Source organism: Lycorma delicatula, chromosome 2 (genome assembly GCF_047948215.1).
Source record: "Lycorma delicatula isolate Av1 chromosome 2, ASM4794821v1, whole genome shotgun sequence".
Classification (NCBI taxonomy): domain Eukaryota; kingdom Metazoa; phylum Arthropoda; class Insecta; order Hemiptera; family Fulgoridae; genus Lycorma; species Lycorma delicatula.
In genome coordinates, this window is record NC_134456.1 from 212,762,541 (window position 1) to 212,787,655 (window position 25,115).

Sequence of the window (25,115 nt, forward strand, 5' to 3'; positions counted from 1 at the left end):
TATTTTCTCCTGTGAATTCATTTTTATACGATGAACTCCCCTAAATGTTTCTCCAAAAAAATATAATAGAATGCTATTTTCTGAATTTACGTTCATTTTGTAAATTTTAATAATCGTTTATTATTACAAGATTAAAAAATTTTGTTGTTCTAATCGTTATTTGGTATTAACCCCCGTTTCTTTGTTTTTTAACATCTTTTGCTTTCCTCTGTTTGTTTATCTTCAGAAGTAGCTGATTTTTTTTTTTTCGTCGCTATTAAAACAAATTCTTTTTTTATAGCAGTTTGTATAGTTGTCGCTTTTACTAGTTTGACTTATTTTCACCTTCGGTTACTTGTTAATTTTTAGGCGTTTGCGTGTGTGTGTGTCTGTGTGTCTTTATTTTCATGTAACTGGTGTCGGCCATTAGTATCACGATTAAAGTATTTTCTTTAAAAGAATTAATTTATTTAATAATTTTAATACTTACTTGTAGGTTCTATACGAAGAAGTAAATCGCTGTAAACTACGATGAATTTGTTATACAAGAGAGAAACATCAGGGTCGAATTTTCCATACTCCTGTTGGTAACAAAAGTGTGAAACGATGTGTCAGTGAATAAATATATAAAGTGTAGTGAAATTTAGTGTTGTAAGTGCGATCACTATTGTGATTTTGTGCTCTTAATTATGCGTTGTCATACGTAGAAGTGTAATAATGTCTTCTTACTTTCGATGGATGATGGCCCCTGGCCGTCGTGACGATGTCATCGCTGAGGGTAAACCCCGGAGTCGATCGCTGGATGCTCGTGCTCTTGAACTATCAGGCATCCGCACAATTCAGCAAGTAAGATAAGATTACCTTTTACCTGTCATGTATTTTAGTAATTTTTTCATTGTTTTAAGTTTTCATCTTTATTTATTTTGATAATTAAGGGGGTTTATTTTTATTAAAGTTGACTTTACTGCATGAGGTGTGCGGTAAACTGTAATTTAATATTTATTTTTTTCTTCTTAAATGTATATATTTTTAAGAAGACGGGTAAAATTATTTCTCGTTTCTCTACGATTATTTTTACGTTCTCTTGTTACGGAATGAATTAAATGTAAAATTTTACAAGATTATAGCGTACATCTGTAGTCGAAATTTATGGAAAATAGATAAGTAAAAACAAAGCTTGATTATAAAATTGGCCCCCGGATATTTTTTTGTATTCAGAATTCATCTTACATGCGTCGTACTTTCTTGATTAGCATTTCAAGAGTACAAAAGTAGACATTTTTACTCCTTAAACGGGATTTAAATTTTTTTAAACCCCGTACCTATGTAACTTTAAACGGGGTTTAAAGTTTCATTTTTAAACCCCGTAAATTTTAGATTAAATTTATGTTTTTTTATTTCGGCTGCTTGATTATTAAAATGTCTCCATTTGTTTTACGATAATTTTTTTGATACTGGGTGTTAATAAAGTACGGCGATTCTTAAATAACTTTTCGGCAATTATACGTTGAAAAATGAAATTAAGAAATGTTGTTACCTCAAAATGATATATTTTTCGATATGAAACCACCACATCCTCGAATCAAGCCCAAGGGTGGTAAAGTTTTAAATTGTAGAAAGGGTAGGATTGTAAGAAATAATTTTAAAGAGATTTGGAAAACACGACTTTTGGCGAAAAAAAAACCTCGATCCTTAAACGCATTGACAGACATTTAATATCTTTCATTGTTATTTTAGCTTCAAAAGCGGGCTATAGTACACGCTAAATGACTGTCACGTACCGAAAAATAAGCGGTTTCAATGTACAAGTGTTTACTGTATTTCATTTTTAACGTAACTGTTGGAAGATTATTAAAGGGTTGCGAAACCTTTTTAACAAACGGTATATACGAGTATATTCAAGCTAAAAATAGAATCTGTACCTTAATAATTTGCGCTGTCAAATGTATTTTAACAACATTTTTACCTACAAGTTAAGTTTAATAATTTCAGTTAAAAAATTTGGGAATAGAGGCGTGAAAGAATATAAATTTCCATTAAACTGTGGAAATCTCGACTGTGTTCATGTAACTGCGTAGCTCTATTAGTTTTACATTATGTAGGACTGTCAAGCGGCTTTACTATTTTTCTGTTTGGCGGTTGAGATAATTATCCGTTAATAAAGTTATACAACGTTGAAATTGCACGACTCTAAAAGAAACCAAATAATAGGTTATTTGTCTATTACGAATTATCCTTTGTAACTCTTACTGGGTTTTTCCAGGTAAATTACAATTTACAATAGTAAAGTAGAAAATGATAAGTATTAATATCGATTGATTTAAACTGTTTTTTACGTAGGTAGATTTTAAAAATATTTTTCTAAAAAACAGATATTTGTTTTACTTCAATAAGATTTTGTTTAATTATTAGGAAGTATCTAATTTTTCTTGGTATTTAAACATTGACCTTTAATATCTGCTTTTGAATTTTCTTATAATTCTATTTGATAAGTAATTATCCATCGTTTTACACAGTATATTGTAATTGATTATTACAGTGCTATCATTAAATAGATGAATCTGCCCTTGCACATGATTCCGATTAGTAAACATTAAAATAAATTAATTTCCTTAATTTATCTACCTAACAAACACAATAATCCGTCATTTTTATGAAATTTTATCTCTTAAATATGAATTATATTTATATAAATATAGATATATATATGTAAAATTTCTTTCTTTTTTTTCTTAAATTCCTTTGGTTTCTTTATGAAACTATTCAAAGTAATAGGCAATTTTACAAATGGAATTTTTTTACGCTGATATTTTTAAATTGGAAATTTTACACTGATATTGGAATAAAACAATATATTATTATTTATTCTCTGTCTTCGACCACATCAAGGAACTCCCACACGGCCCTAAAATGCGGATCTCGCCGCATTGACTCGCCGCTTGTGAGTGGCCAATTTTCCCCTTGACCTCTAAGTTCCAGGGTGGCCTGGTCTGGCCGCTCACAAAAGCAGGGCAATCAAACATCAATAGTTTTGAGTCTTAAGATAAAGAGAAAATACAATTTTATATTTTATCTAAGTAATTAAATATATCAAATGTTTATACATCAAAACAAAACAGTCTCGCAGTTTTAACAAATAAACTTTTTTTTTTTTTAAATCCCGGTTATGTTTTTTTGATAACTGATATGCCGTTTATATTATTAACATCGTTACAAATAACATTATACTAATCTACGACAAAGAATTCGGATCTCCTTGAGACTTTCTCATAATCCAATGGAGAAGTTGTTATCGAGAAAGTGGTTAAATGAATCGGCTTGTTCATTGTGGAAATTACTATTGCTACCGCTGAAATTTGACCATCGCTTATAGCTTACTAATGACTCATGCTGTTCTGCAGTTGGGCTATAAGCTCGTTGAGAGGGAGCGTAATTAACGTTGAAATAAAGGTACGCGTACAAAGATGTGTGTGTGTGTGTGTATGTATATATATATATACATACATACACAGGATGCCCCATATAAAACGCAACCCAACCTTATATTGGTAGGTATTGAAATAATAAAAAGGCATGTGTAAATGTAAATGTAGTTTTTAATATTACTATCCATTACCTTACATTTAGAGTAACTGTTGGAAGTGGCCGCCATCTTCTTGAATACAAGCTTCAATTCTTTTTACAGCGATTCTTACAAATTTTTTCAAAGTTTGTGGCTGGATATTTAATACAGCTTGTTCAATATTGACTTTCAGTTGTTCAAGTGTTCGTGGTTTGTTGCTGTAGGCTTTTTCTTTGAGGTAACCCCATAGAAAAAAATCCGCCGCAGTCAAATCTGGAGATCTTGGTGGCCACAAGCCTCGACCGATAACACGATTACCAAAGAATTCCTCAACGAAATCAGAAGTTGAACCTGCGTAGTGCGATGTCGTACCGTCATGTTGATGCCAGCAGTGTCTGTCTTCCTCTTCCAAGAGTGCGATGAACTGAAATAAAATATCCTGATATCGTTCTGCATTAATGGTGTACTCGAGAAAAATAGGACCGATTATTTTCTTCCGCGATATCGCGCACCACACGCCCGACTTCTGCGGGTGTAATTGTTTTTCGTGATAAACGTGGGGATTTTCAGCACTTCAAATTCTACTGTTTTGGCTGTTTACGTAGCTATCCAAATGAAACCGTGCTTCATCTGTGAAAAATAACAAATCCATAACATTAATTCCCTCACGCAGAGATCGACGGAACCGTTGACAATTTTGTAACCGTTTTTCTTTGTCGGGCCCAAGAAGTCGATGAACCGTTTGAATGCGATAAGGACGTAATTGTAATTGTTTGGTCGCCCGATGAACGGTTGATTTAGACAAATTAATTTCAGCAGACAAACGTCCGATTGATTTATTTGGCGAGGCGAGTCATCGGTCTTTGATTGCAGTAACTGTATCTGTATTCAACAGTGACGCAGATCTTTTGTGTTCCTTGTTATTAACAGAACCAGTCTCTCTAAATTTTACAACTAACCTTAATACTGATGTTTTGTTAGGAGCTGGTTTATCTGGGTACTTATGGCGAAACAAATCTTGCACTGCAACCGCTGATTTCGTACTGAAGTACGACTCAACAATGAAAACACGTTCATCTAGCGAAAACACCATCTTGTCCCTTGCAATACACTAAACGTTATGATTGCATTGTTGTTACTATCGGTAGTGTTCTACTGCGTCGCCGCGATGTTCAGATATTGGACGAGTCCATTTCAGTAACGAGTAAGGGAGTAAGCTTGACTTTTGAAATTTTATGGATGAGTGATTGATGGGTTGCGTTTTATATGGGACACTCTGTATATATATATATATATATAGCTAGAGAGAGGGACTCAGTGAGGAAGTATATAAGGTAAGTTCCTACCCGTTTTCTTCTACCATTGTTAATTTAGAGAATCCTGACTTGCCTTATCTATTGTGGGCATAAATACTATTTTTTTTAACTTATTGTAAAATTTTGGTCATCATCTTGTTTCCGTCATACGTTGGATTCAATTTATTTTTTTTTATATGGCACTATAGTCATAAGTCATTTCATGTCCGCGTAAAGTTTGATGACAAAATCGATGACGAAAACCGGGCATCGATATCTCAATCTGTTTTCTAGATATTAGACATCAAAAAGCCGAGTGGGTGCTTATTTATTAATTTAAAATTCCTAAATATTGAATAAATTGGGTAAAAATAAAAATCACTTCGAAAATTGAAAAAAAAAAAAAACAGAAACGTTTCTGAAATTGAAATTTTATTTAACGGTTACAGAACTTTAATAATAATAATAATACTTGTAAATCTATTGATATATTATCATTAATATTATTACGAGCACAACTGTCAAATCTCCATTTTTAAGTATAAATTCAGTCTTAAATATTCTCTTTACATTTGCATGCGTATCAAGGATAAGGAAATGATACAGACGGTTATCCTGTTCGTTAGGTCTTCATTATCTACTATAGGAGCTTTTTAAACAGTGGGCTTCAAATGGTCGTATAAAAAAAGTGTCCGGTGTATAAGATAGGGAGAACGTGTTACCATTTCGCTGTTCCTCTTCGACATATCCGTCTTGTGATAACGCAGCATTTAAGAATTCTGTTACTTCTATATTCAAAGTTGGGTGATGCACCGTCCTCGTGGAAAACGGTTTCATCTTGCAGGAGTACTACAGAAAGATTGGCGGAAATATTTCTCTAATCGTTGGCAAAATCTTCTTTCTTAATACGTTCAAATACACAGCTTCATTAACATTATTAACACGTTGTTCGTATTAATGCCACATCAAATACAGTGATGGAAATGAAGTGATGTTTATTCAGTAGCAACACCGATTTTTAAAGAATTCTTTAAAGAACTTCAAGATCTTAATCCAAGAAGCAAAAGAACTGTTTCTTAGCAGTTACGTGACAATCGGTATTTACGTATTGTATTGTCAAATAAGCACTGAACGAGTTAAAACTAAATTCAAGAGTTATTAAATTATTGGATTATATGAATGCTGACAATTTAACTCATATAGTTCAAATCTTTTTAAGACAAAATGGACGAATGTAAATTGAATCTATTAATTTGTATGAATCTAATTTTTTTTTATTACGGTATCGATTTGGGTTGAGATAACGATGTTTTCGTCATCGATCGATTTTTTCGTTAAAATTCACGTGGAAATAACCTGTCTAAGTGCTATGTAAAAAATAAAGTTGAATCCATTATGGCGGAAAGAAAACGTTAGCCAAAATTTAAAATTGGTTGAAAAAATAATACTCGTATTTATGTTCAAAACAGATGTGACATTTATTTCAATTCTCTGAATTAACAACATTAGATAAAGGTTGGGGGAACTTACTTTATATACACCGTATATATATTATATACATTATACACAGTACTATCCTGATTACATAATAGTAATTATGATTGCTGGAATTTATACTTATTACTTTTTATATTGTAGGGTTATACTAATACAATGCTGGTGCATACATACAGTTTGCATTAGATTATTTTATACCAAAACATGTTTTTCTACGTTTTCCAAAACGATAGCAATGACAAAAAGATAGCAAAACAATCATTATTTCCTTAAAAAAAGTTGTTTGCCTTTAAAAGAAAGAGTTAATTAAAACTTTTTCTATTTTAAAGGCTTTTTTTTTAAGAATAAGTAAAAAATATATTTTATTTAATTAGAAATAAACGTAACCAGTTTACTCATAAAATCATGATAAAATTTACGTTATCTCGTTAAGATTGTAACTTTCGACCTTTCTTTTTCCTGTTTAGCCTTCGGTAATTTCCGTTTAGATATTACTTTAGAGAATGAATGAGGATGATATTTATCAGTGTAAGTGAAGTGTAGTCTCGTACAGTCTCAGTTCGACCATTCCTGAGATGTGTGGTTAATTGAAACCTAACCACCAAAGAACACCGGTACCCATGATCTAGTATTCAAATCCGTACAAAAATAACTGACTTTACTTGGTCTTGAACGCTGGAACTCTCGACTTCCAAATCAGCTAATTTGGGCAGACGCGTTCACCACTAAACCAACCCGGTGAGTTGGTAAAATTGTAACTAGAGAAAGCTTATATACATAATAAATGTTTGGAAATATTTACATTTCATTTAGATTTTAGATAAATCACCGATTCCTAATTCGTGGTGCCCTAGATAACTATTTATTTCATCTTTACGTGAGAACGAATCCTGTTTATATTTAACTAAAAGATGCGTTCACATTTGTGTCTGTATTATATTAGTTTCACGTTGTCTATATTTGTTTTCAAAGTGATGCTACGGCTCGTATCTTTTACAGTTTAATCATTACGAAAGACACGGGTCGGTCTAATTTTCGCTTGCAAGGTTAATATAATAAATCACGTGATACTATTGATACGGTTTGCTTGACATTTCTCCCGCCACCACCCCATTCGGTCGCCCTAAAGCATAAGACCGAATGTCTGTGCCACAAATGGCTACTGAGCCTCGAAACAGTTTAGCGACCAGAATCCTAAATAGCTCCTAGAGCTTACCTAACAGAGTGAGGGGATTAAGCGCGGTGCTATACACCACCGGCTTACATTTCCCAACCGCTCACTTGTCATATATTTACTAAAATGGGTAGGCGCACCCCGTCAACTACTAAAAATTTATATGACATCCATAATAAAATTTATTTCGTTAGGCAGCAAATCGCTGCCACGCCTGAATGCCAGGCGTGGGAGGCGTGACATTCAGTCGCTGAATGCCAGCAAGTACCTGTCCACCATTTTATAGCGCTTGGAGCCATAATAATTCGCTGGTGGTCAGCCATACTCAGGGTTAGCTTCTCACGGCAATGCGGTAAGAGTCTTTCCCTTAAGTAAACTACGAATGCCGGTTGAACAAAGCAATCGCATCTAGGAACTCTATACGGTCCGACAATGCGGCTCTCTCCGCTTACGAGTGGCCAATTTTTCCCTTCACCTCTAAGTTCCAGGGTGGCCCGGTCTCTGACCCCCTCCGAAGAGCAGGGCAGTCAAACATCAGGTTTTCATTTGACTGGACCTCCCCACAGCTCCCAGGCGGAACCGAAACAGATATTGGTTCAAGTTAGCGTGGTTGGTGAGCACCCGGGCACCCGTTGCCCTTAACAACGAGCTCGAGGCATACCATCCCCCCAAATCTTGTATAAACTTATACAAGGATCTTCCCTTAGTCGTGGTATCCCATTCTAGCTACCGTGCTTCCATCACGTGGCTCTGCAGCCTCTTCCGCAGGCGGAAGATACTATTGATATGCTAAAAAAAAATCTTAAACATATTCCTTCAAATAAAGTAAACTATGCATGCAATCTACTCGTTTTCACGTTCAGGCATCACCGCATCTCAAATCTTACTTTTAAAAAATTGCTATAACGTTTTGTATGAAATTTAAGTTGAGTCGATGATCAAAACGAAACTTAAAATGGTCATATAAACACTGATTTATAAAAAGGATGGTGTATAACAGATTTATCTAAAAAAAACATCTCTGTAAAATAAGATTGATAATTAGTTATTGTTTTTCAAGGGTGCACTCGTAAATTTTCTATAACAGGAACGTTTGATTTTATATTATAATAACACATAAAAATAATAATAATAATTTTGTCTTAATGATACGGTTCACAGCCACAAGCAGTTGGTTACATGACCGTGTTGTGAAAAATCTACATTAATTTCGATATTTACTTTGTTAAGAAGCAAAACTTATCTTTTTCATGTCGAATGTTTTACTTTTTTTTGTGAATTAGATTTTTAGCGACTTATTTTCTCTACGGATATCCAAAATCAAGGATTATTTTCGTGCGGTCCGTTTTTTTAAAATTAGGTTATATTATTTATCTTGTCATAATTTGTTAATAACATATCTATAAAAATAAAAGTGAAGTGAAGATTATGAATCAAACCAAAAAAAATATTTTAATATCCACTGAAACGTTTTATTATATGCGTACATTTGAACAACTTGAACGTTTAATAGTTGAAACATCAATTACAGAATGTTTTATCGATTGAAATATTCCAATTTTGATATGTCCATATATACACATATCCATATAGTTATAAAAACTTTAACTTCCAAAACGGTTGGATTTGCTTGTCTTGTTCGGGTATCGTCTGCAGTCCGGTGTTATCGGTGCTATGCTTTATCTTACCGATACGGCTTTGGTTACCGGTCTCTCAAGTTTGGGTCTGCTAGAGTAAACAAACGGATCACTTACTCACTACCCTTATTCAGTATAGAATGTATTTAGGCAACGGCGGTCGAACACTGTTTTACGGAAGTGATAAAATCTTTTATTAAGCGATTACGATAACAATGAATCCTTAACGTTTAAATAAAATGTAGGCCAGACTTTTAGTTAAAAAAAAATTTTTTTTTATTTCTCCCAAACTGCAGTACCAGAACGGTGTTCAGGCACCTGTGTTAAATTTATTGTAAGCTTATAACTACTTTATATTTGTACGTTTTGTATTCATATGTTTACTGCTTTTAATAGACTCTATCACTATGTTTTAAAAGAGTTTACGTTATGTGTTTTCATTTATTTTAATAAAAGATTGGAATTTGTATATTCGTGTTAGTTTCATTACCACGCTTCTTTAAACGATTGTGTTAATTGCGTTTAGATTACAAAACTGTTATACTAATAGCTGTGTATTTCTTCGAATTCGCATGTTAAAGATTATTTTCGAGTAAAAAGGTTTGTTTATATTTCATAATAATAAAATTTGTTTTAGTATTATGTTATAATTCTTCAAACGACCTAATTCTTTACAAAATTGTTAATTTTTGTTGCACTATCTTGAAACATATAATATTGATATAGCCGTAGATAATAATCAACGAATTCTTAGATTCAAATCGTTTATTAACGTTAAAAATAGGAAAAAAATTGCGATTCTATTGCGCATGCGTGAAATATACAAACCAACGAAAGTAAGAGAGGGTGAGAAATTGGTAGAACAGTTGCGTGTTTGTGTGTGTGTGTGTGTGTGTGTGTGTGTGTGTGTGTGTGTGTGTGTGTGTGTGTGCGTGTGTGTGTGTGTGCGTGCGCGCGTGCGTGCTGGTTTATCTGTGTAGCCGTACAACGGGTTGCACAAGTTGCTTCTTGAAGTTTATACTCGCTCACGCTTTTTAAACAATAAAATAATCAACGTAGCGGTTGATAAACTGAGCAATTATATAATTTATTGTTTTATAGCTGCTTTAAATTCTATTCTACATACTGTGTTGTCCTTCGTTTTAAATACGCTTCCTTCCAGTTATGTGTTACACAAATTATAGATAGACTAAATAGTTAATTATTTTTTCCCGAAACAATTTGAAGCGTAAAATTTATTCAACGTTTGTTTTTTTAATAACATTTATTTAATAGTTATGAATTAATTAGTATCGTTACGTTTGGATATATAAACATTTAAATATTGTAATAATGTCCTTCAAAAATGTTTGATTCAGAGTAAAGCTCTCAAATAATTTTAACCGTGACAAGATAATTTTAACCACGGTTAAAAATAATTTTAACCCCGGTTATTTAATTAAAGTTTCAGACTTATATTAGTCTTCTCTGTACGCGCGTAATATGCTTTTAGATTGAAGTCTATGACCGTTTAGAGCTATAAGCGTATATGTTGGTCACTTTTTTTCGTTTACGTAATTACGTGTTAAATATAAGAATATACCGACTTTGGCAACGGTAATGCTAGTTTTTTTTATTTTTAATTTTCGCAATATTTTTTACATAAAACTGATGGGAAAGGAAATATTATAATATTCAATCTTTTTACTTTTGTCCTGGAGTACCTAATTTCCAAATTATTATTAAATCACACAAATTATTATTTCATCATAAATTACTGCATCACAGTTTTAAATTAGAAAACTATAGTTACTCTGATGAGCCTGTTGTAGATCAACAGAAGTATTTATATAATTAATAATCTATGTCTAATTTGTAATTGTGATGTACATTGTAAATGATATTGTATTATTTGTCTTAAAAAGTGTATTCTTAGTTTAGAAAATAAATTATTATTTTTAAATGCCGATATCCGTGGCGGAGTAGTAGCGTCTCGGTCTTTCATCGGGAGGTCCCAGGTTCGAATGCCGGTCAGGCATGGCATTTTTTGTACGCTACTAAATTTCATTTCAATATTCCACGCGTAAGCTTCAAGCTTATGGGACGATATCATCAAAAAGAAGTCCAAAATTTCCTGTTTCAGTAGTAATATTATAGTCTGATATTAATAATTTTTTTTGCCTCGAAGTTTATTTACAATCAGTTGCACATACATAGAAACCATAAGTAAATCGGATCACAAAACAATGACAAGTTTCCGATGAAACTCCTCAAAGGATTACATATAAGTAGCGGTATACATTACAGGTATGAAAAGCAACTTCCGGTGATTAAATTAGAAACAGAACAACGAATAACGTAACAAAAATTAGTAAATAGAAATAGAACCGTGTCATACGACGGTCCAGATGTAGACCTAGATACCGAACGTGGTCAGCACGGATGAAAAACTCCATTTAGATGGATCCACGGGCAGGCTCCTCTTCTCACTGAAAATGATTGCGCCGGATTAAATTAAATTTTTCATTCTTTGATTACATCCAACACAGATTGTAGTTTAGCCGAAGCTTGCGTCGGGTCATCGTGGACCGCCAAGATCGCCTTGACATCAGCAAACGAAGCAACAGTGATATGATCTGAAGTTGGAAGGTCTGCAGTGAAGATGAAATACAAAATCGGCCTCAAAGCTGAGCCTTCAAGGCCTGAAATAAACGTATAAAATTAAATAAGTATTTAATCATAATCTTTTAAAAATCTGGAAGTTTCCAACACTAATTTTTGTTTATCTTTTAAAAATAATAAAAACCAAAAAAAAATAATTTACTTATCGTATTAGATGTTACAGATTGTAGAGTTTGGTATACATTCTTATAGAAATTTTATTTTTATTAAATTATTATTATTTTAATTTGCATTAAATTAAATTTTTACATATAAGGTTGTTAAAATATTTAATTTTAGATTTAGTAGTTACAGGTTTCTGTACGGTATCAGTGTGATTTTTTTAAATTGATTTCTATGCAAAATTGAATCATTTACTTTTTACTTTGCCGGCTACATTTCTATTGCTGCTGCTGCATCATAGCTATAAACAGAAAGTATAGCGATCGACCAAAATTTTAGGTATCGGAGGTTTTGCAAATGTTGACGTTTCAAGATCCCTTAATTAAAAAAAAATTTTAGAAAAAAATACTACGTACTTATTTTGAATGCCCTGTATATTCGTTAAATCTCCGAACTGCCTGCCTCAACATAAACTTTTTGAAAATTATTAAAAAGCGTTTATCAGGCATTAATGACACTTAATTTTGCGTAAAATTAAAATGCCAAAGGAGAGGCAATTTCCACAATTTTGAATTTCTGATTTTTTTAAAAGTTATCGTAGAAAATTAAGTTTTAGTACAACGAAATTGTATTAAGTTGTTTAAAATTCCAATGTTTTATGTCGATTATTATAATCATAGATTTAAGAGTGGAGGGATATTCAGAAATATTTCAAAATAATTTTTGTCTCATATCTCGAAGAGTCGTTGAACAAAAAAGTTGAAATTTTGCATAAATATTTGGTTATACATATTCCATCTTTGAGCTGATTTTCGACCCCGTCAAAAAAGAGGGATATTACAGTACCAATATTTTATTTTGGTAAACTATAATTTTTTACACCAGCTAAATAACAATGTACTAAATTAGGTCAAGTCATTGAAGTAATTAATTACTTCAATAAATAAATTTTGAAACTCCCAAATAGCAAGGGGGCTGAACGGGATCGTAATGAAAATATCAGTTTTTGAAACTTTTATTTTCGTGATTGAATCTAGTACTAATGTATACAGCATGGGGCATCTTTTTTTTTAAAAAAAAAGGGAATTTTATCGGATTTGACTTAAAAATTAATTTTTTTTATAATTTCTGATTTTTTTATCTATTTTTCAAGTTGTTAATTTTATTAAAAATATCTCATGAGGGAGTTGTCTAACATGGAGGTTAATAACCTAAATTTTTTAAAATAAAAATTTTAATTTTTAGCAATATTACTCTAAATACAGTACAATTTAGGTGATAAAAACACTGATCAAGGATTCAGCCTTGATCCAAAAGTTTTTACTAAGAATTTTGATTTTTATTATTCTGTAAAAACAGTTTTTATTTTATGTCTTCATACACTACTACATACTTTTAGCTTCCTTCGATACTATTCAGACAAAAATTACATCCATATTAATATGTAATTTAAAAAAAAAATGTATAAATAAAAAATATTTAAAAGAAAAAAAATTAAAATTAAAAAAACATTTTATTTTTCTTGATATGTATTTTTTATCAGCGGATATCCAAAGAGTTTGTAGAAATCGCTAATGCGCCCGGTCAGATTTTCTAAGGAGTAATGGGGGGGGGGGACAATTTTTCTTTTCGTTTTGGAGTCTCCTGAACACGATTCTGCAATGATTATATACAAATGTGCGTATACATTTTTTTTTGCTCTACCGGACGCAAATCATAACTGATTTTGACGAAACTTGATGGGATGCTTTAAAACTATTGGGAGTAGAGCCCTATTGATTTTCAAGCGGTTTATCAAGAACCGGAGTTAAGAGGAAAAAACTGGGTTTTGGGTACTTGAAGGGTGTCATGTTAGAAAATCAAAAGGAAAGGGTTTGGTTTCCAAAAAAAAATCAGTTTTGAAGTTTTAATCGTTTCGGGTCGATCGGAACCTTTCCTTTTTGTAAGCATGGTTCCAAAATCACACATATTATGGGCAACATGACCAAAGCGGGTTGTTGGTAAGCAGCACAGTTAAGTAATCGATGTACTCACAACCCAACTACGTGAAAAGGAGAAAAGAAAGAATACAAATACAAAAGTATAATACATTTATTGGTACAATACACAGTATCTTGCAGTATTATAAAAAAAACATATGACCCTAACGTAAATATGAAGTAAAAAAAAAAATCGTTGAAAGCTCGCTGAAAAACACCGAATTGAATATTATTTTCAGAAATCATTACAGCAGTGCAATATCCTTTTTCCTTAACTAAAACCGTAGAGCCGTCATTCTGACATACTGCTACAGAGTTTCTGTACTCGTTTCCGATTAAACGATAGGCTATTCTCTTTTTCTATACTCTAGCATTCTTTCTTTCTCTTTTTCTAGCTCTGTTGGAGTTATTACTTCTAAGTATTTAAATTTGTCTACAGTTTTAATTATTTTATTTTATTATGTTTAGATTTGTTTGTATTTTAGTATTTTAATAAAAATACTAAAGTAATATACTATAAATATTTTAATACTATTAAAATATTTAATTAATTAAGAAATTTTTAGTTTTGAAGTTGTACATTACCAATAAGAAAAACGTTCCTGAAATAAACCGGCAATACATCTAAGCAACAAACAGACGTAAAGTAAAACATTACACTTACGCGTATATAAATAAATAAATTAATCGATTCTTGGAAACATCTTGTATAGATCAGTTCGATGACCGGATAATAAGAAAGTTTTCCAAAATTAAATAAAATAAATTCTATAACTGCTATTAAATTAATAATTTATTTCTACAGGTAAACAATTAAATTTCTGTGAAAGAAAATTAAAATTTTTTACAGTAACACAAGATACTTGTGTAAATTTCGTAATTAATTGAATAGTTTAAAATAATGTCGATATTTTAATCTTACGTGTTTTGCACTTTATGCAAGTAGTTCTATTTTAATTACCTCGGCTTACGACTTTCTACCCGCATTCTGTTGCGGTATCTTGCATTTAAATAATCCAATTACGAATTACATTTCAGTTACGGTTCGGTATTCTTTTACTGGATCAGTCATCTGTTTATTTAGATTTACTCGGTGGTACTACAACATAAGTAGATGACCTCGTAGTAATATATCACGGCTAAAACCTTTTATTTTACGCGTTGAAGCTTTTATAATCGTAAATATATCTTTCAGAGATATCCTGGGAACGTATTAACCGTAATATTACAGAAAAGAATTCCTTGATGAATTAATGCGGAAATATCTAAAATTTTCATCTTTTTAACAATTATACTAACAAATTTGAAGGATATAATTCCACGTCAAAGATCTGGGAATTTTTTTTTCTGCAATTACAAAATCTTTATAAATGTATTACTCGGAAATTAAACGTTTATTGAGTTTACTGTACGGATTGTTTTATACCACACCGAAAGCTAAACTTAATTTTTTCTTTTTTTTTGTAGATCTTTATTTTTGTCTTAATTAATATTTTGTTAAAAAATAACAGGATATTATTGTTAATTAGTTTTAAAGCGGGCTATCATAAGAAAGTTATTTCGAGTTTTTTAGATTTGAATGTTATTTTTTAAGTCGGAGTAAATAGTACGGTCGTCCTTCCTTCTGGCTATGAGGATACGCCTTCCTGTACTGTTATAATTATTATTATTATAATTCACTTGTCTTTCGTCTTGATATACTTGATATACATCCACTAGGTTGATATTATGACAATTATATCTTAAAATCATAATTGTTGGATTCGTTATGAACTACGATATCAAAAAATATACATGAAAATTGATTTAATTATTTAGATAAATTTTTGTGTTACACTTTTAATTAAATTTAATAGATTAAATTAATTAAAAAATTAGATTAGATTAATTAAATAAATAGATTAAACTTTTTTGTTACACTTTTTGTGTGTAAATCTTATATTTATTTGCCAATAATGTTTTTCAGTAAAACCCTAATTAATAAGTAATTAATTTGTATTTTATTTATTTATTTTTTATGCGGTTAGGTACATTTCTTTTATTAACTACTATTATTATTATTATTATTATTACAACATGCATTCTTTATAATAATGCATAATGTAATGTATGTGTAATCTAAAAAGTAATGTAGCGGATAATGAGGATAACTTCGATAGCACTCTCATTTTAAGCGAGTTATTTATAATAAAACTAGCATACCCCGTCGCGACTTCGCCCACAATGTGGATGTAGTTTCAATTCACAATCCTTTTTTTTTTTTTAGTATTAAACTTATTTTTTTAAATTAAAAATATTTAATCAACAATATTATATTTAGATTTTCATTAAATCCTGATAAAACGGTAAATAAAAATTTTATGAAAAATACTGAAGAAATATACGATGAACAATGAATTGTTGCCCAGAACTTAAATAAAGGAAAACAAAAAAAGGAAGATAAGAAAATTGAACGATATTTGTTAGACCAGTCCATTTTACGAATGAATTAAAATAGTTCAATATAAAAGTCCAATAAAGATAAACAAAAAATGTATTACAATCCCAAATCTAGCACCCCCATCGCGGCTTCGCCCGTGCTATATGGTTACTTGCGCTTCCCGTCACGATCAGCGGGTCATGGCTCGATTCGCTCTCCCTTCCCGTTTTCTTCCGTTTCCCTCTCCTTCTCCCGTATCTACTTCCTTTTCCCCTTCCTCTTCCCCCAGTTCACTTTCCCCATTCATCTTTCTCTTTCCTTTTACTCTCTTTTCCCTCTAAATTTCCTTTTCCCTTTTTTCTTTTTTCCATTTTCCCCTTCTTCCCTTTTTACCATCTTTCTTTTTACCTTTTTCGATTTTTCCCTATTTCTCTTTTCCGATTTTCCCTTTCTCTCTTCTTCCCCGCGCGTAAATCGGTCCAGTAGTTTTTTAGTCTATAGCGGATACACATATCGGAAACATTGCAATGGAATCGCAAAATATTTAGTACACCGTATGTTGCCTTTACGTCCAACAGATAGCGCTGTTAACACGAAATTTAGTTTTTTATCGATTAGAACCCCTTAAAATCAAAATTTCGCAAAATCTTTTATTAGTGCCCGCCTACTTAAAGATACGAAAGTACCCTGAAAATTTCAAGTCTCTACCTGTAATAGTTTTGGTTGTACGTTGGTTATGAGTCAGTGAATCAGTCAGGACATTCTCTTTTATATAAGAGATTTATTTTTTTATTCTGTTTTTGGCGGTTAATATTGTTATTAAATTAATTTTACAGAAAGGCTAAACTACGTTTTTACGCTTTATTATCTTTAATGAATAAAATACTTCAGAACACAAGTTAAGGCTACCTGGACTGGTAATACGTATTATTTTTTTATCTAAAGAATTACCCGCTAATATTCTTGAATTTTCACTCGAAAATACATTAAATAACAGAAGAACTTCAGATAGTGAAGTTTAACCATTCAGTATTAAGCAATGATGACACAAAAAGAGAAAATATGTTTAATTCGATCTTATAGAGAAAGTAGGTGTTTATTTTACAAAATCTTTGATTTAAGTATTTGGAAAACTTATAACGGGACCGCTAGTGGATCTTCTTGTCCAAAATAAAAATAGCATAATTATTCAAACGGGTAAATTTTATGAATATGATTAAAAACACGTTAAACTTCTCTTTCACACGCTTGTTTTCCCCTCTCACATTCTCTCTCTCTCTCTCTCGCCCCCTTTCTTTCTCTTAAGCGAAGAAGCAAAAAATATTTTTATTGGAAAACAACCGTATATTAGATAAACCCGTCAAAAGGCACAATCCAATCATTTTAGATTAACTTATTTTAACGTACAATGGATTTCTAATAAAGCCTTACAGGTTGCTTGAACGTATTAATTAATAGACTTAGTCTTTTTTTTTAAATCGTTAACTCAATATCGGTTGATATTTACTTCTCTGGTTCGTCTTTATACAATTTTACTTATTCCTCTAATTTTTTTATTCATTGAAATTATGGAACAGATCACCCGATCTCCGTGGCGGAGAGGAAGCGTCTCGGTCTTTCATGCGAATGTCCCGGGTTCGAATCCCGGTCAGGCGTGGGATTTTTCTCACGCTACATCATTCATTATCATCCATAGGCGACTGTATGGGGGTGTGAGCATGTTGTTACTGTATAAATAAATAGTTACAGTATACGATTTATTTATATCAGTAGTTTGTAAAAAAAAAATCGATGGATATACCGTTATATAAGCCCGCAAACACAGAAAAATAAAATACGGCAAAAGGTATAAACTAAACGAACGTGAAGTATTAAACCGCGGGACAACCCGTTAAAATATTTTTGCTTGAAGAATTAAATGTGCAGCTTAAAGGAAATTAAGAGTTTTAGAAAAAAAATTTTACGAAACTTTTGAGCACAGTGATAATTTCAATTTGAACTTAGTCTGAATCTTTTCTGTCGCTCCAGTGATAAAATAGTAAATAATTTTCTTAAATTATTCAATGTAAACTGCTCACACCCCCATACAGTCGCCTATGGATGATAATGAATGTTGTAGCGTGAGAAAAATATTATTTTACGTAATATTATTACGTAAATATAAATCGGATTAAAATAATGTAATTAAAAAAAAAAAAAAACTGCAAATAGAAAATAAATATAAACTCCTAAATATTCTGTAAGCGTATAAGTGGCTAGGGTCTACTACACGATTATTCTATGCGAAATCATCACGTTGTGCTCATTTGTTATGTTACGTTAAATTTACATACAGCAAATTACTTAATGGTATGTACGACTGTAATTTCCAGATCGTGAAGGTAGGCTTACTCTTAACATAAAAAAATTTGAACATACATCGTCAGAATAAATAAGTGAAATGTATAAAGGGCAGGAAATAGAATTTTTTACTCAATTAACAACAGTACATTGTAAGTCGATGAACTATTATAAATTGAAAAAGAAGTATTTTATTGTAGAATAAGCCCGCGAAATATTTCGTCAGCTTATTTCATCAATACCGATACGGTCGATTTACAGGAACTATGTAATTGTGGGTTGAATTGAGAACTTTATTTCGGTTAGAAAAATTCTGTTAAAAAGTAATTTACAAGTAATCTCGTATATACTGTTTGGATATGTGTGTTTAAATAATTTAATTAAAATGAACTGGAATATAAATATTTTATTGTTTATTTTGTGTTATTTTATCATTCAATTTATTTAATTTTTATTGTTTACTAATATACAATTGATTTTTTTTCGTTTTTATTAGCGTTATTGAAATATGAAATATACCGTAATAATAATTTAATATATAATACGAAATATGAAAAAGCCGAGTTAATTGAAATCTAATGCGATTCAAATTGAGAATTCTATTACCTGAGCCTTATTACTGTAATCGATGTTTTTTTCTGGCAGTTAGTTTTAATTTCTTGCTGCATGAAGGAAGTACGGTAATCGGTCAAAAAATGAGATACAGTTTTTTTAATTTCTCGACGTTTCATATCCCAGGGATAACAAAAAACAAAATAAATGTCGAGGGGTAATATTCGTACTGTGTACGTACGTTCTTGTGTTTGAAGCTTAATAACTTTTAACCAGATGAACTGATTTTGATCGAATTTGGAACAGACTGTATATGAAGCGATTAGTTGGTAAACTTTGAGGTCAGTATCTCCAGGCGGCGGGGTAGATACTTTGAGAAAATTGAAACTGTTAGTTTCAGTTTTATCAAACTTTTGCGAACATAAACCCATTTTATATTAAGTTCGGTATATGCGTACACGCTTATCTTACCGTTTAGAAAAAAGATTCTATCCCCGAATTCCCCAAAAATCGGAAAAGCTATCTTTTTATTTATTTCATATTTTTTAACGTCCTTTTAAGCATAGCGACCCCCAAAAAAATACTTCGGGGCTGTATTGGGGGTGGGCAGCCGATCAAAGTTTAAAAATTTAGATTTTTAAAATTTTTTCACGTATCATTATTTTCCCACTGTATAAGAATAAATAACCAATGCCGGGAAAATATTACGACTGTGTTGTCAGGTTTTTAATCCTTTTATAACAAATCACAGCTCGTTTTATTTATTATTTTTATTTTATTTTTTACAGAGAGCGGCGGCCTTACATCAGCAGCAGGTTGCAGCACACAGTAAGTTATTTTTTAATTATTTATCTTGAATTTAATTATGATGTAGATGTTTGTTGGTTGGAATTTAACAGATATCGGAAGTATTTCATGAATTTCAGTTGATCTCGGATACCTTTTTTCTTTTTTTTTATAAATTTTCACATTAAAACGGACCGTAGATTATTATTCTATTTTGTTTAAACCTAATTAGCGAAAAAAATTGAGTAGTAAAAGGGGTACGATGAAATAAATGAAAAAAGCATTTCGGAACTACGTGTAAAAACAGTTTTTTCGTTATAAGCTACAATTAAATTTCGTGGTTTTAAATTGTACTTCGTGAGATGTTAATACTCTTATTTAATGAAAATTCTCATTCAGTTCTCTTGTTCATAGCCGTTCACGGTTTATTATTTTTTACAGTCTTTATTATTGCTAACGGATTAGTTTACTAGTTTATTGATTATTTTTATTTTTAATCATATTTCCTAGTAATGTTCTCTGAGAATTGAAATTCCTGTAATCTGTAGAGTATTCAAGTAAAATCTCATCGATATCATGTGGATGTTCAAACAACTGTTTTTGTTAGCGAAATTATTCACGGTAAATAGAATGTCTTAAATTAAAAGCAATTACCTGCCTTGAACTAACAATTTTATTTACGTTATATTGGTAGCAATATTTTAACATAAATCTATGGACACGTTTATTATTATTTTTCTTTTTTTTCTAACTTACTTGAGTATTTTTATTATTATTTGAGTATTTTTATTATATAAAACTATAGGTAGTTTTAGTTTATACCGCATTAATAATATATTTCAATCACGAAACTCGTCTAGTTTATGAATTTCTCTACTTTACATTATTAAGTATTAAACTTACTATTTTTTTTATTCTATTTGTCTATAACCGACATTAAAAACTAAGATACATTAGTTTCGTGCTTTATCGATTCAAAAATATTCTAACATTCCTTCTTTTAATATTTGTCTAGACTACGTTGAATATTTAAATATATCTCGGATACAAGCATTTGCACAAATAAAAATCGGGAGCAGGTATTATTAATAAAGATTTTTATTTAAGTTTTCCGAGTTAAATATTTAATATAATTTCTTTTTTGTAATTGATTTTTACTTTCCCGTCTAGCGCTATAGCAGCAGATGGGAACGTACTGGTTTGTACCGATTTGGGCGTATGCGGTTTTCAACGGACCTTGACGTTTTGACACCTAAGGAACCCAAAAAACCGGATGGAAATTTATCGGATGTTCGTATGTACGTGTGTATTTTCGGTGTCGTACTTTAAATCATTTATACCTCTAGAACTACTGGACCGATTTTAACCAAACTCGGTCATATTACTTCTGTATATAAGGCATTGATGCCATTAAATTTTTAACTTATAAGGTACAGTGAGTGAGGTTGTACAGCAAGGTCACCCTCAGTATCTCGAGATTTCGCCTAATGAACGTCTTATTTTATTTAGTCACTTTTGTTAACGATTAAAAAATATCTGCAAAAAATGTTTTACAAAATCGCCCCTCCACCCCAAAAAAACTCTAAATTATAGTGGCTAAGCGGGTATAGCGTGTCAGTAGTACCCTCTTTCACCACAAGGAGCGCTAGTGTAGCACTAACGTATTTTTAATTAAGTTGTGTGTGTAAGCCGTGCATATAAACAAGCCCCGCGACGGAAAAGTCTTACAACCGTGTTGTTAACTTTGTTTAAATATTTCAACTATTGTACCCCACGCAGAACTAAATAGCTGAGATGGATATTAGAATTTTTAATTCTCTTTTGAATCGCTGTTTATAATAATGTACGAATAATTTATTTTCCTATACAAATTCTTCAGGAAGTAAAGAATAATAGTGAAATTAGAAGACCAGGCTCTGTAAAGGCAGGTAAAACTGTTCCTCTTATTTTTATGAATTTATTATGATTGTTCAAATATTACGGTGGAAAATGTACTCTGCCCTTTATGTATCGTACTGATACGTCTTAAATTTTTTAATTCTATTAATCCGAAATTACAATAATTACGTCAGGACAATAAATTTATTTGTTTATTGCACCCGTACTGTAATTTTTTACTTTCACTCCTGCAGCTTCGTACTATGGAGCAAAAACCAAAACTACTTTCACGCATGAAAAAAACTTTTTAATAAATCGTTATTACTTCACATTTTTACGTATTTGAAAAGTTTTTAAGACGTTCATTATGACGTACGAGGTATGTTTTTAAGTAAGTACCGTTTTGATATATGTCCGATGGAGCGCGGCTGTCGCCGTTTCGCGCATGTGCACCGAGTAACTGCTTCTATTGTTTTTCCATTACATTTTTTGCCATTACACGGTTGTTAGTTTTTGTTTACGGTTTACTGTGCGTGTTTAAAATGCGTATGATCATGGACGGTGCCGCTGATTGTGAAATACGTGCTGTAATTTATTTCTTAAATGAAAGAGGTACGAAAGCGGCCAAAATTCATCGACAGATTAGTGAAGTGTACGAGATTTACGCTGTGTCCGATGGAACGATGAGAAAATGGGTTAGCATTTAAAGAGGAACCTACAAACGTACACGACGTGGCTCGGAGTGGGCGACCGTCCGTCATTTTCGATGACCTGGTGCAGAGATTTATTGGAAATTTCCGTGAAAATGGAGTGTTTGTAATGTAATATATATAGTAGACATATTATATTCATCACTACGTTTTTTCATGAAGTTTTTTCAAAACTTTCACCAATTTTTTTCTACGAAACTGTGTCGGTAGCTTAAATTATCGGAAGTTGTGCTCACGCTGGATACCAAAAATGTTGAGCGATTTGCACGAAAGCAAAACGAAATTCAAAGCAAACCGGTGCTTTGAATTCTTTCACGAGATACAGCGATGAAGGTGATTAGATTTTAAACCGAATATTTACTGGTGGCGAGACATGGGTGTTTCGCATTACACCTGAATTAAAACAGTCCACGGAATGGAAACGCCCAACGTCTCCCGAGAAAGTAAAGTTCAAGCGAACATTGTCACCCCGGAAAAACATGTGCAGTGTGTTTCGGGATAGACAGGGGGCCGTTACTTGGTTATATTTTGCCTCGGGGTCAAACTATAAATAAATGCCGAGACATATTGAGAGACCTTGACTTGACTAAACTTCATCGCGCAATTCAAAAAAGAAGGCGTGGCATGCTCAGTACGGGAACCGTGCCGCTTCACGATGATGCTCGGCCACATGCGGCTTATCGCATCCGAGATCAAATCTCATCAATCGGTTGGGAACAAATCGATTACCTTCCGACTTGATGTCCGGTGACTACCACTCGTTTTTGCATTTAAAGCAGCATCTCGGCGGTCAGCGCCAACGATGATGACATTATGACAGCTGTTCAGCAACGGTTATCTTCTCAGGCGGCAGAATTCTACAAAGCTGGAATGAAAGAAGTCGATCACATGATACGATAAGTTTCTTAATGTAGGCGTAAATTATGTGGAATTGTAGATTAATTGATGGAGTTTAATGTAGCTTAATGGCTATACGGAAATCTTCTTCTTATCACTTTCACTGTAATAATTTTTTATTTCAGTTTCGTTGTTCTACTCTACTGGTTCATTAAAGTGAAATTCTCATGGAAATTTTACTTAGAAAAGTAATGTTAAATGAGGAAAACAATTATTTTAATTAAAAATATTTATTTGTTTCGAAGCATTCTCTCACAATTAATTTATTTTATGGTTATTCTATTACAGAATTGAAAATTTTTCTTTTCTGTTGTTATATTTTGTAGTTTTGGATTGATATCGAAGGATTCCCAAAATATGACAAAATATTGTCCCCTTAATTTATTAATGATTGTATTTACAAACGAGGGAACCTTTCCCGATCGTTAACAGGAGTTCTAGAATCTATCGGTAAAGTCCGGACAAGAGAAATTTAGAAATGAAATTTCAAAAATGAAAAACGTTTACACCACATTAACAAGTTCTCGATGATAATAATATAAAAAAGAGAAAAACGAATTCGTTAATCTACGGGTTTTACCTCACGAGAGGATATAGGGTGTAGAAAGCTTTTAATTTCACGGGTAGGTTTACGCGAATTAGAATGTGTTTTAATACCAGATTTAACACTTAAGTACAATCGATTAGCAGCCGGTTTCTTTTTAATTACCAGTATATCAAATACGATTTATACGGGTCCGAGCTAAATATCGAACGGTGAACTGTTAGTATATGGAGTGGATTTCTATATACTATTTTGAATTAAATTTTTTTTGGTCTAAATTCAATATCAAAAAAGAATAAAATAAAATAATTAGTTCAAAATTATTTCTTATTATACAGTAATATTATTGTATTCAAACGTTACCGTGAAGTTATATTTTAAACCTATCCTACATTTTATATTTATTTTATTCTTTTTCACTTGTTTATAGATTTATTTATGGTTATTACATAATTATTATTTTATAGCAGAACAATTTAGATAATTATATTGTAATTTTTATCAACTTTTAAGGAATTTTTATTCCTGCATTAATATTATTTTTTACATTTAATAGGATGATTTTGCATTATTTTAATTGCAAATTTGTAACGGTACACGTATTTTGAAGTTATACGTTTACGTAATGATTTTTGTTTTTACTATTTAATTTTACACCTCTGGACAAGAATATTATTTTAAATATTGGACTGTATATAGCTGCGATTATAAATATTAAAATAAGTTCAACGTATCGCCACTAGATGGAAGGAGGTGTAACGTTGTTGAGCGTAGCCGGTATTATTTAGGTAGATAGAACATTTTATACACAGTCTGTTGTAATACTTTTTTATTACTATTTTTTATTTAAATAATCGGATACATATTTTCATAAAACTAAATTTTTGTTTTAAAAAATACGTTTAAAATGTTTATAAAATAATCATTACTATATGTTTTTATTTATTATACCGTTTGAATATTTACGCCTAATATGTGTTTTGTATTAATAATTTATAAATAGATGTCTTCAAATTTTAAACTCAATATCTTATAAAAATCTACTGAAGTTTTAAACACAGTACGAATATAGTTTTGGTAAAAAATAATAATAAATTTTTGGA

The 25,115-nt window shown here is 31.4% G+C and overlaps 1 protein-coding gene across 2 annotated transcripts in view; it reads left to right on the forward strand.

The window, feature by feature from the left end:
- Positions 1-25,115, forward strand: part of SNF4Agamma (SNF4/AMP-activated protein kinase gamma subunit) — a 1,283,477-nt gene that overhangs the window by 872,290 nt on the left and 386,072 nt on the right. For both annotated transcript variants that reach the window (XM_075357143.1, XM_075357144.1), the window contains one exon: positions 19,986-20,025. In XM_075357143.1, coding sequence (XP_075213258.1) covers positions 19,986-20,025 — 40 coding nt within the window. The remainder of the gene's footprint in view (positions 1-19,985; positions 20,026-25,115) is intronic.